The 14,649-nt window shown below is 53.3% G+C and overlaps 1 protein-coding gene across 6 annotated transcripts in view; it reads right to left on the bottom strand.

Annotated features, from left to right (window-relative positions):
* The window catches only part of GAS7 (growth arrest specific 7), a 209,896-nt gene that overhangs the window by 5,326 nt on the left and 189,921 nt on the right, over positions 1-14,649 (bottom strand). For all 6 annotated transcript variants that reach the window (XM_038536874.1, XM_038536877.1, XM_038536879.1 and 3 more), the window contains exons 9-13: positions 13,151-13,229; positions 6,669-6,797; positions 5,908-6,031; positions 2,074-2,153; positions 353-451 (exon numbers count right to left, since the gene is read on the bottom strand). In XM_038536874.1, the coding sequence (XP_038392802.1) occupies positions 353-451; positions 2,074-2,153; positions 5,908-6,031; positions 6,669-6,797; positions 13,151-13,229 (511 nt within the window). The remainder of the gene's footprint in view (positions 1-352; positions 452-2,073; positions 2,154-5,907; positions 6,032-6,668; positions 6,798-13,150; positions 13,230-14,649) is intronic.

The raw sequence follows: 14,649 nt of genomic DNA on the forward strand, positions 1-14,649 counted from the left end.
TCGGGGTGACAGCTGACGTCAGTCTCTACCTAGCGCCTCTACCTCGGGCGCCTCTCTGCCACGCATGCCATCTCTACGCCGCGTGCGTCTGTCTCGGGCGGGTCTCTACCTCGCGTACGTGGGATAGACTCGCGCGTGTCCAGGCCAGTCCGTGAGCCCATCCCAAGAGGTGGCCCCCAGGCCCAGGTGCCACCGGCCACCTTCAGGACAGATTCATTTGGAGGCGCTCCTCAGCCGGCCGCGCCTGCACCAGGGAGCTCCCCTCGGGCCCCGGCTCCTCTCTGGGGTGGGGTGGGGGTGGGGGTGGGGGTGGGGGGGTCCTCGTGGCCTCAGCCCGGGGCGGGGGACTCACGCTTTGGTTGAACATGTCCGTCTCGTGCCGCAGCTGGGTGTACTGGCACAGGTGCTGCCGGATCATCTCCACCCTCTCCACCTCCAGCCGCTCCAGCTCCTGCCCAGGAGGAGGCCAGACAGCCCTGAGCGCCCGCCCTCACCTCGGGGACCAGCCCACTCTGAACACGGAACCCCAGTCTCCGTGCGCCTGCTTGGAGCTGGGGCTGAACTCGCGCAGCGCCGAGGGGGGAGGCGGAGGCGGTGACAGCAGCTGCTGCGACCCGAATCCCGCCCTGCCCGGCCGCACGGTGGGGTGAGTGCTGGGAGCTTCACGGCGTTACTTAACTGTCCACAGTAATTTTAAGAGAGAGGCCTTATCTGTAACCTCACTTGTCCAGAGCACAGGGCATTGTGGGAGGAACGGGGTTCGAACCAGGCTCCTGAGTCTGCACCAGGGAGCCCCAGCCTTGGTTCCCGTGGGGTGGACAAATGGGTCACATGCAGAGATTCTGTGCCTCAGTCTCTTGGGGCCTTGGCCCTGGGCCTCTGCCGAGCAGCCTCCTCTCCTCTGGCCATCCAATGCTGACGTGCAGAAGACAGACCAGGCCAGGGGAGGCAGGGGGGCTGGGAGTCGGACGGCCGTTGTCAAATGGAAGAGGAAGGGTTTGTCCTTTGGTTTCTAGATAGTTCTGCATCTTTGGAATTTAGGGGATCAGACTACTATTCTGCGCACAACTAGGTCACTGCCTAGGTGATTAACCGGGAAAGAGGGTAAAGCAGGGGGGCTTAATTAGGAGATTAACCGGGAGGAAGACTAGGTCACTGTCCCTGGGGGAGGCTTCTAATCTGCTCTGGTGGGCTGACACCTGGCATGCAGAGCGTTAGTCTGTCCTGCGCCGGATGGACGACGGTAGCTTTGGGCAGTGGAACAATGCAGGAGATACCTGGTGCCAGGCCTCCTTTCTCATCCAACCCAACGGCCCCAGTGCCAACCACACTTCACCATCCACCCCAATGGGTGCTGAGGAGGAGATGCCGTCTCCTCATAAGAGATACTCAGGGGGTGCCGGGGTGGCTCAGTCGGTTGAGCGTCTGACTCCTGGTATCAGGTCAGATCATGATCTGAGGGTCGTGGGATCAAGCCCCGTGTCAGGCTCCATGCTCAGTGGGGAGTCTGCTTGAGATTCTCTCTCTCCCTCTCCTTCTGCCCCTCCCTACTGTGCTCTGTTTCTCTCTAAAACAAACAAATCTTAAAAAAAAAATAAGGCAAAAATAGGGGTCTGATGCCTATTCCCTGTACCCCTTAGTCAGAGGCCTCCCCTCTCAATCCTCCCAAACAGCTACCCCAACCTCACTCTGTATGCACCCCCTTATCTGGGACGGGCAACCCTTCCTGGGGTGGGGAGGGTCACTCTTCCTGAATCTTGGCTGTCTTTCCTAAAGGCACCACTGTACATTTGGTTGAGGGCATCCCTGGGTGAGAGCCTGACCCCTTAGGGAACAGCCAAGGAGGGTACGGTAAGACACAACCCTTGCCTGTGTTCATGCAGCTAGGGAGTGCAGGATCTGAATTCACATAGACTGGCCCAGAGTCGAGGTCTTGGCTCTGAGGCAGTGGAGAGGATCTAATGACCACCTCTATGGCCACCTCCATTCCACCATCATCCGCATGCCCACCAGCATCCCCCTGGGACTCCCAAGCACCACTCCCTGAATGGACAAGCTTCTCTGCTCACTCACCAATGTGGTGGTCACCATCTCTTCAAACCATTTGGACTGGGCTTGGTTGTAGAGGTCCACACAGCGCATGAGGTCATCTCCTGGAAAAGACCATCAGCCACCATCACACTCTGTCCTGTCCTCACCATGGCTTCCCTCCTCCATCTGTGCCCCATGCCCTCTCCTTTCCCTGGGTCATGGAAGCCACTGGAATGTGGAGAGACGGGAAGCAGAGCAAATGAAGGGGCAACCCTGCATCACGAGCTTGACCCCAGATACTAAGAACTCAGGATGAGGGTTTCCAGTATGTGTGTGTGTGTGTGTGTGTGTGTGTGTGTATGCTCCTAGGACCCCCCCAATCCTACCACGAACCCAAGAGATGCTTCCCTCTCTAAAGACGGCTTCTCATTTGACACTGGAGAGTCCTTCTTGGTTAAACATGTGTCACAAGCAACCTGGAAGTAGCTAAGAGTGAAAGAAGAGAAGTCTGCAAATTGTGTGTGTGTGTGTGTGTGTGTGTGTGTGTGTGTGTGTGTACATGCACCAGAATATAATTCTGAAACACAAAATAACGTGCCTGATAGTCTGTGGCTCACTCCTGTACAGTAATAGTACGAAGATATGCACTGGCACGCTACACACCAATTCTGGGACGGTGGTCACTTTGGAAAGAGAGGATGGGTGGGAAGAAATAAGCTCCTCCCACAGCATTTTATTTCTTAAAAGAGACCGGTGAAACAGACCTAACTCTTCAATCTTGATGCTTGGGAGGTTATTTTCTGGAAAGGCAGGTACATTTGAAATATTTTGTAATTAGAAGGAAAATAAGCCGTAGGACAGTTGCAAGCATTACTAAGCATATCAGCACCCAGAACCTTATTGCCCAGAACGCAATGCCTGGCCCTGCAGCCTCAGTATGCCCTGGGAACTTGCCAGAAACGCAGATCCCAGGGCACACCAAAGACCTACTGAATCGGAAACTGTATTTTCCCAAGATCCTCAGGGGAACCCCGTGCACATTGCAGCTAGAGAGGCATCACTTGGGCACACGGCTCCGTCTCAATGTGGTTTTCTGATCATCACTGGGTTCCAGAGACAGGAAGGAATCACAGCCTTTGTTCAAGATGCGAAAAACTCAAGAACCAATCCCAAACTAGCAGATTCACTCTCAATCTAGTAATTCCAGCGGAGTCAATGTCCTCTAACATCCCCTGGCTCATGTGTATTCTGAAATGGAAGTGAAAGAAGTTGGGGAGACTCCCGTCCACGTAGCCCAGGGCCCAGCTCAGCACCACCTTCCACTGAACTACACTGTTGCCAAGAGATGAGCCCGAGTAACAGAACACAACCAAGAGCTCTTGATCCATCCTCAGTAATGGGTCCCTGATCCCAAGAAGGACTGATCTGGAGAGAAGAAAGTGTGTACTTCACAGCCAACACATTCCCACCAAGAGCCTGACAGCACCTGACCAACGAGGGGGGTCAGCAAGTCACCCTACAAACATATGATACTCAAACTCCCAAAAAAGCCCTCTTTGTCGATCCCAATCTTGAGACCATGCTTTGGGATCTTGTGCGACATCAGGAAATCGGGTAGCTGCAGGAGGACTGGAGGGTTCGACAAGAGGCTCTGGGGCATGGGGCCAGGCACGAGGCACACAGAAAGGGGTTTTGGAAAGGAAGAATTTTTCAGTTAGAACCAAGGGCAAGGACCAGTCGCTTCCATCATAAGATAATTCCAAACTGTAGGGATAAGTCTGTATTATCTGATGGCCACACAACCAGCCAAGACACAAACAGCAAGACCAGAAGAACAAATGTAGCAGAGCCTTCCCAGCACGAAAATGGAACGTTCTTCTGAATTCGGCTGCAATTGACTAGAAAGAGCAAGTAGCAAGATTGTCCAGAATGTGCGAGAAATGGGTTCTAGATATTTGGCTATTCCAAGAGAAATGAATGTGAAGCAAAATATCTAGGATACGACGTAAATGAATACACAAAACAATGGAACTCGAAGGAACAGGGCACAAAGCAGTGCTGTGGGTTCAAATAATCTCCTGGTGGGTCAAGTATTTACGTGTTTATTTTTTACACCTGAGGCTAAAGGAAAAAAGTGATTTAAAAAATACATATTGAGGAAGGAAAGGTCTTTCTAAGGGAGTCACAAAATCCAGACCTTATAAGGGAAAAAGACTGTTCTGCAAAAAAATTCAAGAAGAAAACAAGCGAGCAAGTGAGCAAGTGAAATATAAAGAACAAAATTAAATGCTAAATGGCAACCTAGGAAAAATATTTGCAAGTCAAACCACGGAAGGTTAATTTTCCTGACATATAATTAATCCTTGTCAATCAATCTGTCAGAACAAGACCAGCCACCTGAAAAGAAATAGGGGAGAGGACAGGAGTTCATCCGTTCACAGAAAAAAAAAAAAAAAAAAAAATCACAAGTGACATACAGAAGTCTTTTTTTAAAATGCTCAAATTCGGGTGCCTGGGTGGCTTAGTCGATGAAGTGTCTGCCTTCGGCTCAGGTCATGATCCCAGGGTCCTGGGATCAAGTCCCACATCGGACTCCCTGCTCAGCAGGGAGCCTGCTTCTCCCTCTCCCTCTGCCCCTGCTCTCTCGCTCTCTTGCTCTCTCTCCCCAGTAAATAAATAAAATATTTTTAAAAAATTTTAAAAAGTGAGTTCAGGACATGGAACGGAAAATGACCTACTGTGTATAAATTTAAATATCAAAAAATAAATAAATAAATATCAAGAAACATTTTAAAAAGTTCAAACACTAGGAAGTGTTGGTGGTGCGTCTATTTAGTGAATTGGATTTTTATATTATTAGGTGCTGGTCACATTTTTTTAACAGGCAGCGATAAAATTGTATTGTTAAAATAATTTAATAAATTGAGCTAATTGAAACAGCCTCTTCCCGTCCTGGGTGTGCCTTCCCAATCCCCCGGGATAAGTATATTATGCCTTCTATTTCTGGATCTGGTTATCACTATGCATTACAGGATCTTTCAATCAAATGTTGTGTTTCTGTCACACTGCTTTGTGATCGACTACCTCTACACCACTGTATGATCACATCCAGACGGTGGGCTTCGTTCTGTAACGTGTTAACTGTCTTAGGTTCACCAGAAATTCGGGTGAGAAGGACACTGGACCCAAACCCTAATCACAGCGCACGCTTTAATCCCAGAAAGCCATCGCATTGCCACCTGCGTGCCACTCAACTTGGACTTCCTGAACAAATAGTGACTATTTTTTTTTTAACCTGGTTCTAATTGGCCTTTCTCCCCCTTTCTTGTGCATCCACAAGTTTTTAACCACGAGGTTGAAGTAGAAACTGACTCAAGGGTGTGAGGGGGGGAATCTGTGAGAATCTGAAATCTGGTTCTTTCACCGAACAAAATGTGGGCATCCGTGGTGGGGCAGGGGGTCTCTCCACTCGCCATAAGGAAGCCCTGGGAGGATCCTCGCAGGGACAGGAGCCCTGAGTTCCGGACGCATGGAGGATTTTGTCTACCTCCTGGTCTGAGGTCCAGGGTGGCCCCCTCATCTCCCAGGAGGGCCTGGACACAGTGTCATGACCCCCTCCATGGTCCTGCCTTTTTTTTTTTTTTTTTCATTTACTTATGAGACACACAGAGAGAGGCAGAGACACAGGCAGAGAGAGAAGCAGGCTCCCTGTGGGGAGCCTGATGCGGGACTTGATCCCAGGACACCGGGGTCAGGCCCTGAGAAGACAGATGCTCAACTCCTGAGCCACCCAGGTGTCCCTCAGCCATGCCCTTTCTGTACCTCGTAGGCCCCGGCGAGGACCAGAGAGGTAGGGGGCCCGGTGGCCACACTCACCAGCCTGTGTGGACTTCCTCCGTGCCTTCTTGATGTCTTCCTCCGTCTTGTTGCTCAGCTTGATTTCCAGCTGCTGGGTCTTCATCTCTAGGTCTCTCTGCCGCTCCGTGAGAGCCTTACGGGCCTGGGGTCCAATGACATGGGGAGGCTGCTCAGAGGACTCCATGCCAGGAGGGCCCCTCGGGTTATGCAGCCCAGCCTCCCTGTTGCTGGGTAGGGGTCCTGACTTCTCTGTGTTTATGGATCGTTGTCTCCCCAGCAGGTGCTCAGCGGATAGCAGCACCAGCCACCCCACTCTGGGTCCAGATGGGCCCTGGGGTGGCCACAGTTGGCAGGGTTTAGGGTGCCCACGGCAGGATGCGCCCCTGGTCCTGCGCCCCTTCCCAAGGCACTGGGGTTAGCAGCTCCCAGCAAGGTCAAACCTCCAGGCCTCTGCCAGGGGAACCAAATCATCAGGAGGAAATCTGCCCAGAGAGGCCCAGATAAAGGGCCCGTGTGGACCAGCACACGTGCCGGCTGAGCATCTCACAAAAGCGTGGGGTACCTCGTTTCCTGTGCCTGGGGAGCCCCACTTGGTCTCTCACTGGTCCTTTGGCAGTGACCCGAGGGTCCCAGGGGTGGAGTGGGGGATCCTCAGGTGTGGGCTGGGGGCTGCTGTTCCTCCTACCGCCACCCCAATCCCACCACCCGGGGACATATGCCTCTGCTGTGGGTCACGGACCCTGCCGTCACCCAGCCTGCTGGCCTCCCAGGTCCCTCACCTTCTCCACCGCGGCATAGCGGCTGGCGAGCTGCTTGCGGAGGTCAGCGATGTGGTGGTCACACTTCTTCATGTCCTTCTTAAAGTTCTCTCGGAAATTCATTAAGGGCTTCTCTACCTCGCTGTGCAGCTGTCGAGGAAAGTGGGGGGGGGGACACGCTCAGGACCTGGGGACGTCAGGTGCAAGATGAGGTGGGGGGGCACTCTCCCCCACTCTACAGGTGAGGGTGGGGTCGGGGACAGAGCCTGGCCCAGCCAATAGGAAGGCAGACACAAGGGGCCACCCAATAGGTCTCAGTCAGGGGGTCACTTTAAGCTGGCCAGGCCCCAGGATTCACACCTTAGCGTCCAAGGCTTTCCGAGCCCTTCATCGGCTGCCTCCTGCTTCCCCTAGGCTCTCACCACTGCTCGTAGGACTTTGCTCAGGTCCTCAGCTTACTTTGCTTTACTTTCCAAACTGGGGTTTGGAAACCAAGCCACCGCCTCTGTGTCCCCAAGTACTTAGCACAGCGACTGCCTTTTAGTGAGGTGAGCTCAGGTCAGTTCTATTTGCTGAACATCTGCCACATGCCGGGTGCCCCAGATTACAAGGATGGTCTGGACATGGGTCAGAGCTCGAGGAAGCCATGGTGGGCACTGCCCAGGGCCGGGAGAAGATCCTAGCTGCTGGTCTGGGTGACCAGCCCAGGAGGCTCCCCTCTCTGGTCTGCTTGGAGACAGGTGCACCTCCCCTCCTGCCCTGAGGGAGCCAGCCTCTACTCTGGAGAGCCAGAGAGGTGTGGGGTTTTTTCAAGCTTTTTCCTTCCCATTTATGCTTCTTCTTTTTTCCCCTACTCCACCCTCTTTTGAAGGAGAGCTTTTACAGATCAACGTGGCCCTGCTGTGGTCAGAGCCAGGTGGGCAGCCCAGAGCCCAGCTGACTTGGGCCCTCACACTCAGCCTCCTGAGCGCTCTGATTCAGCCTCCCGAGGCCCCCAACTCTGCCTCTCAGAGCCCCTTGACTCAGCCTCCTGGAGCCCCCAGCCCAGCCTCCCGGAGCACCCTCGACTCCGCCTCCTATGGCCCCCCCGACCAGCCTTCCAGGGTCCCTCAGCCAGTCCCCGAAGTGCCTTCGGGAAGCACAGCCGAACATTCGAACATGACCTCCCAACAGGGATTCTGCGACTTCTCTCTCTTCCTCCTTACCGGTCTCTTGCTACATTATCTTTTTCTCTGGAGACCTCAGGACTTCGGTGTTTGTAGTTCTGTATCAAATACAGGTGTGTGTGTGTGTGTGTGTGTGTGGGGGGGGGGGTGGTCCCAGAGGGCAGAGGCCCAGCTGGCTTTGCCCCACTGTGTCCAGAATGTCTGGTCAGAGCTGGTGCGGGGTGGGAGCCCCTTTACTACTAGGGAGAGTGACAAAATCCTCAGTGCCCAATGCCTGGGAGACAAGTCGATGCCTTGGTTGTCGGATGATTGTCAAAGGCTAACAGAGCACAGGCCTCCTGGAGCACTCCGATTCAGCCTCCCAAAGCCCCCCAACTCAGCCTCCCAGAGCCTCTCGAACATTGGTCTTAGCTCTGCATGCATGTGAGCACCTGTGCGTGGCTATCTGGATGTGGACACCTATGTGCCCCGGCTGCCCATGCAAAACTTATTACTTATTATTTGACTTATCCCAGTCAAATAAGTTTCAAGTCACTGATCTGGTCCAAGCTCTTCATTTCATACATGGAAAAAAAAAAAAAAAAAAGGAAACAACACCCAAACACCCCTCTCTCCCTGATGTCAGCTGTAAATGCCTCCAACTTTTCCAAGCCCCTAGAAGCGGACTTGCATAGGAAAACACCCCCACCTGGTGGCAGTCCGAAAGATGCTACACCCTTGAGAGCGGCCCAGAACACGCAGGCCCTTTCCCACTACATCAGGTGTTGGTGGAGGAGAAGCATAGCTTAGCTGCTGGGGGGACCTGCTTCTGGTCGGGGATTTAGGAGGGTAAACTCAGCCTGTCGATTCAGTAACCCCGGGGTCTCTTTCCAAGGGCCTAGGAAGTGGGCTGATTTCCAGACGTCCACGTGCCCAGGAGTTTACTGTCCAGAGGGTCTTTTCAACATTCAGGATTTTCAGGATTCCTAGGCCCCAGCCCCCGGTTCTGTGACTTACAAAAGGGCCCAACACACCAAAATGTGCCTCCCAGATTCCAAATGGCTTTCTGGAAACAAAACGCTACTAGCTGTCACAGGCATGCAATCCCATAGATAGAGATTCATAGTTCTATGTTTTAAATGCTTTTAAAAGACTCATTTTGGGGTACCTGGGTGGCCGTTCGTTAGGCATCTACCTTTGGCTCAGGTCATGATCCCGGGGTGCTGGGATCGAGACCCATACTGGGCTCCCCGCAGAGAGCCTGCTTCTCCCTCTGCCCCTCTCCCTGCTTGTGCGTGTGTGTTCTCTCTTTCTCTCTGTCGAATGAATAAATAAAATCTTAAAAATAAAATAAAAGACTAATTTTTTTTCTTTGAGAACGCTGGCTGGGTGTCCTCTTATACTTGTTCTAATGCTTGAGCATCTTTGCCCAGGGACAGAGGCCTTCCTGGATGCTTGTCCTTGTGACCTCCTGAGCTGGCCTAAGAGCTGTGAAATCAGTTGTGTCAGTTAGGTCAGCACTAGCTTTTTGATGAGAAATAGAGAACACCAGGGACACCTGGGTAGCTCAGTGTTTGAATATCTGTGTTTGGCTCAGGTCATGATCCCAGAGTCCTGGAATTGAGTCATGCATCTTGAGACTTCTCCCTTTGCCTATGTCTCTGCTTCTCTCTCTCTCATGAAAATAAATAAAATCTTAAGAAAGAAAGGAAGAAAGGAAGAAAGAAAGAAAAGAAAGAAAGAAAGAAAGAAAGAAAGAAAGAAAGAAAGAAAGAAAGAGAGAAAGAAAGGGAGAAAGAAAGGAGAGAGAGAACACCAGAGTACATTTTAGGTAGAAGTAGTGTAGCTCTGTGGAACATTTGTCTTAGCTATGCATGTGTGTGAGCACCTGTGCGTGGCTATCTGGATCTGGACACCTGTGTGCTCTGGCTGCCCATGCAAAACTTATTACCTGGGGGTACCAATCAAATAAGCTTCAAGTCACTGATCTGGTCCAAGCTCTTCATTTCACACATTAAAAAAAAAAAAAAAAAAAAAGGAAGCCCAGAGTTGCTAGGACTCGCTCCAGGTCACAAAGCTTGTCAGGAAGAGCACGGATATAAAACTCACGTCTCTGGACTCCCACTGTCCCCCTAAAATCTTCTGTCTGAATGCATGGCCTCTCTTGCATGATTGGATTTTTTTCTTCTGTCAGAAAGAATTTTTCTATTTTCTCTTCCTCAGCTGAAGCCAGGTAGATCCTCCTTTGCATACAGCAATCTTACTTCTTCAGGAGCCTGTTGCTAGGGATGGTGGCTCGAGCCAGGAGATTGCAAAGCCTGAAAGATTGCCATAGCTGAAATTGCATTTCTTAAAGTGCTCTTACCCCTGACACAGAACATTCAGAGTGAATTTCAACAAGCCCTGTGGAGCAGATGCTAAAATGGGTTTCGGCCATAGGGAGCCCTATTATTCATGGCAGATGCATAAATCCTGGGAGCCCCTTTGCTTTTGAGGAATCATCATCCAGCCATTGGGCTGCTACCCTGGTCGCCTCGGAGGGCCACCAACACTCATAGGCTGAAGGCAGGAGAAGCTCCCATAGAAAAATCCGGTTTTTGTGAACATTCGTCACAGATCTTCCATCAGCTGCATGGTGAAGTCAGCCCTACCTTGACAACACCTGGCTGAAAACATCCCGAGTGCTTGGAGGGGGAGGCCTGCACCCCCCTGGCCACCCCTGAGAGAGGACAGAGTGTCCCTTAGAACAGGGCTCTGTGCATTTTTAAATGCCACTGGTCTGCCCAGAGAGAAGGTCCGGAGGGCAAGCTGCCAATTCCCTCAGTCCTGTCCTCTGCTTCCTCAGGAGCATGTGTGAAATGCAGATGCTGACTGCCAGGGTGCTTGTTAAAACCCAAGGGAAAGGAGTTAGTCCCTTCACGGAACCTTCTAGAATGCTTGCACACTGGGATGCCTTGATTCAACAAATGTGTATTTTGGCCTTGGTCCCCAGCTCCCGGCTAGAACTCCCAAAAGCTTTGTAACCCCCCAAATGATAGGGGTGCTAGGAGCATCTCTGGTGCTAATATTTGGTCTTTGACCCTGGTCCCAGACACAGAACCCCTACCTAAACCCCTTGGCATTTCATGGGAGACAGGAGCATCTTCCTAATGATGTGACCTCGGTGGTCTCCTGGGGAGCTTCAGGATGGGGGCTGGTCACCAGAAAGCCCAAACCATGATTAGAAGCTTGAAACTTTCAGCCTCTCCTCCATCCCCTGGGGAGGGAAGGAGAGAGGGGCAGAGATGGAGTTCATAAGCCATCACGCCTATGTGATGAAAATTCTATAAAAATCCATCAATTATAGCGTTTGGAGAACTTTTGGGTTGGTGACCTCATCCACCTGCCGGGCAGGTGGGACACCACAATGCCATGGGGACGGAAGCTCCCGTGCTCAGGACTCTTCTGGACCTCGCCCTATGGACCTCTTCATCTGGCTGTTCATCCGTATCCTTCACGACATCCTTTAATCTGTGATAAACCGGGAAACCTAAGTACACGTTTCCCCGAGTTCTGTGAGCCATTCAGCAAAGCATCAAATGTGAGGAAGGTGTCGTGGGAAGTCCCGATTTGTCGCTATGTCAGACACATGTGTGGCCAGACTTGGAAGCAACAAGGGGGACAGTCTTGTGGGACAGTGCCCTTTGCCCATGGGATCAGATGCTTCTCTAGGCAGGTAGCACCAGCATTGAGCTGAATTGTAGGACACCCGGCTGGTGTCAGAGAACTCAGTGGGTGTGGGAAAACCAGACGTGGCTGGTGGCTCGGAGTACCGATGCTGGTGAAGGCAGAGGTGGTGGCGGCGGTGAGGGTAAAAAGACGTAGAGATAAATGTGTGTATTTGGAGAAAATTTTGTCACCTGTTGGGCACTATATAAATAATCAAGACTGGAGGGTCTCGGTGATGAGGAGCGGGTGCCAGCAGGGTTCCCGGGGACCCAGCAGGTGACCTTTCAGAACTTATAGATCCAGCTCCACCTCACACTGGCAGCCTCCCTCCCCTATCTCCCCCATCAGCGGAGGCTTCTGCCTCCGTGGAGGCCAGGACGCGAGAAGGGAGGCCTCAGGGGAACACTCCCCAATCAACAGCTTGGAAATAACTCACTGCTTTCTGCCGAGGCAGAAAAAGGATGCTTCACGGAGCCCCCTCACCCACACTCGACTGGCAGATTTCCTGCGAGGTGCTCAGTGGCTGGGTTAAGGGTGCTGTTGCGAGCCCAGAAGTCTCACTCACGGCTGGCGTCAACCTGACTTCGGGGTGCTAACATCCTTCCAAAGCCGGGGGTGGGGCTGCTAGCGGCATTGTTTCTTCCTCCCACCCCAGATCTTTATAAAGCCCTTTTGTGGGTCCCCATCACTTGAGCCACTCATTCTGCCCTCTGCGTGCAAGGGGGACTGTCACGGGGTAGGGTGGTGAGACACATACGAAGCCCGATTCCTGCCCTCTGATGGCGCACATCCCAAAGCCCCAAAGGGCAATGCCTCCGGAGAACAGATGGAACCATGGGTGCTGAGTGTGGAACTCAGGGAGGAGCAGACGCCTCTGGGAGGTGTTACCTCCACATGGTAGTAAAGGAGGCAATGTACCCTCCAATTTGGTGACAGTGGGAAGGGTGCAGACCCCACGGGACAAAGGCCACCAAGAATGGCGCTACTCTCAAGGATCTCTCTTCCTTTAAAACGCAGTCATGCTAGTGGGCAGCCCCATCAGTCATGCACACTTTAGTGTGAATTATTTCCCTTAGACTCTGGGTTTATTTTTTTCCCCCTGAAGAGTAGGTGAGAGCCTGAGATGGAATCTGGAGATGTGAGCCAGGGAGTGGGGAAGAAGAGGGTCACCTGGGAACAGAAAGATCCTGAGAGAGAGTAGGCTTATAAAGACAGGAGTGGGGGCACCTGGGTGGCTCAGTGGTTAAACATCTGCCTTCGGTTCAGGGTGTGATCCCAGGGTCCTGGGACCGAGTCCCACATTGGGCTCCCCACAGGGAGCCTGCTTCTCCCTCTGCCTGTGTCTCTGCCCCTCTCTGTCTCTCTGTGTGTGTCTCTCATGAATAAATAAATAAAATCTTTAAAAAATGCACAAAGGGAATAAATACTTATAAACACCAGTACTTATGAAGCTTTGACTATTTTCTGAGTTCCTGAGGGACACGCATGGCCCCTGATGCCACTGTTTTGCTGTCTCTCTGCCCCGCACTGGGAATCCACACCGCGGACCACGGAAGGGGCCGGCGGGACGCACTGGGGAGATCCCTGCGAGCCCTTCAGCAGCACACGGCTGCATGTGACCAGCTCAGAGAGGCCGCAGGGCCGGCTCACCTTGGCAGAGAACTTGAGATGAACTTCCGCCTCGTCTGCAAGGCTCTTCTTCACCTGGGCCCACGCTTCTCCCAGGGAGCTGTAACAGGAGAGAGAAGGTCAGACCCAGGCAGCGGCACTGCCCTCAGAGATCTCGGCCCCTCCTGGGGGGATGGCTGATTCTCCACGTGGGTTCAGCGGGGGAGGGGGACCATCCCAAACCGAGCTGAGGATCTCAGGACCAAAGGGGGCAGGCAGCAGCACCTGGGGAAACATCCAGAAACTCAGAGAACCGGGGGAGATGGGAGAAGGAGGTGGGGTGCAGGGGCACAGCAGGCACCTGCCCATGCCTTCCCGGCGCCCACCCTGGTTCATGGGAGCGCAGTGTGAAGGCCTGCTGGCCTCTCAAGGAAGAAGGAAAGCCACCTCTTTGGGGAGAAGCCCTTCTCAAACGGAAGGTGCCACACAGCCCTGCCTGCAGGCAAGCCTCCAGTGGCCAGACTTCCAAGGTGATGGTGGTGGTGGAGGCGGGGAGATGGACCCCTGGGCGGAGGGACTGCTCACAGATGCCCACGCAGCAGGGAAGGCTCTCGATCCCCATTCACAGATGATCCCACAGGCTCCCCCAGTCCTGATTCTGGGCTGTAGAGTCCCACCTGGTGTGGCCCACACCTTCCCCACCCAGAAGGGCAGAGTACCGTGAGCTAATCACCTGCCGCCCAAAGGAGAGGTTTCAAAAATAAAAGCAATCTTCTCCTGAGGTCCCCAGGGTCTTCACGAGTGGTCCCCACACCCTCCACCACCTGGAACCCTCGAGCCTCACTGGGCTTCAAGCGACACGCATGCAGTCCTTGCTCGAGACCTCCCCACGCAGCCCGTAAACCCAGGCTGACTGTTCAGATGACTTCATCTCATCAAAAAAGCCACCATCACCCTCCACCCCCAACTCCCTCCCCAGAAAATCCGTAAAACATCCAGCGAAGTGGCACAGCTGAGTCAAAAAGCAGCAGGTCGCGCGGCTCCTGGGCTTCAAGCAAGGCCACCGGCAGTGAGACTCGTCCAACAGAACACAACGAGTCCCTCTGGTCACAGTCCAGGGCCGTCTGGCTGCGAGGCTGGCTCACGGGAAATGGCTGACCCATTTTATCTAGGGGTCCGGCAGCACAGAAAGGTCCCCCGGGGCGATCCTGGCTGGGGAGCACAGTCCATCAGGGAAGAGCCGGAGGGAGCCACGGGGCACTCCAAGCTGTTGGCATCTGTCTTGTTCGGAAGGGGACTGAGCTCCCGGAAGCGGTGCTGGGGCAACTCTGGGTGGCCTGGGCTCTCCCTTGATTTGGCAGATGGTCAGGGGGCCCGGGGATGGGGGGAAGGTGGAGGGGGTGGGAGCAGTCGTGGCGGTCACATGGATACAAGAACAGAATGCCAGGTGCAGACACAGGCACGCAGGTAACAGGCAAGCGACCAGTAACAGGTGCCAAGCACCTGGGGGTGGGGTGGGGACAGAGCACGGTCTTTTCGAC

Source organism: Canis lupus, chromosome 5 (genome assembly GCF_011100685.1).
Source record: "Canis lupus familiaris isolate Mischka breed German Shepherd chromosome 5, alternate assembly UU_Cfam_GSD_1.0, whole genome shotgun sequence".
NCBI classification, from domain to species: Eukaryota; Metazoa; Chordata; class Mammalia; order Carnivora; family Canidae; genus Canis; species Canis lupus.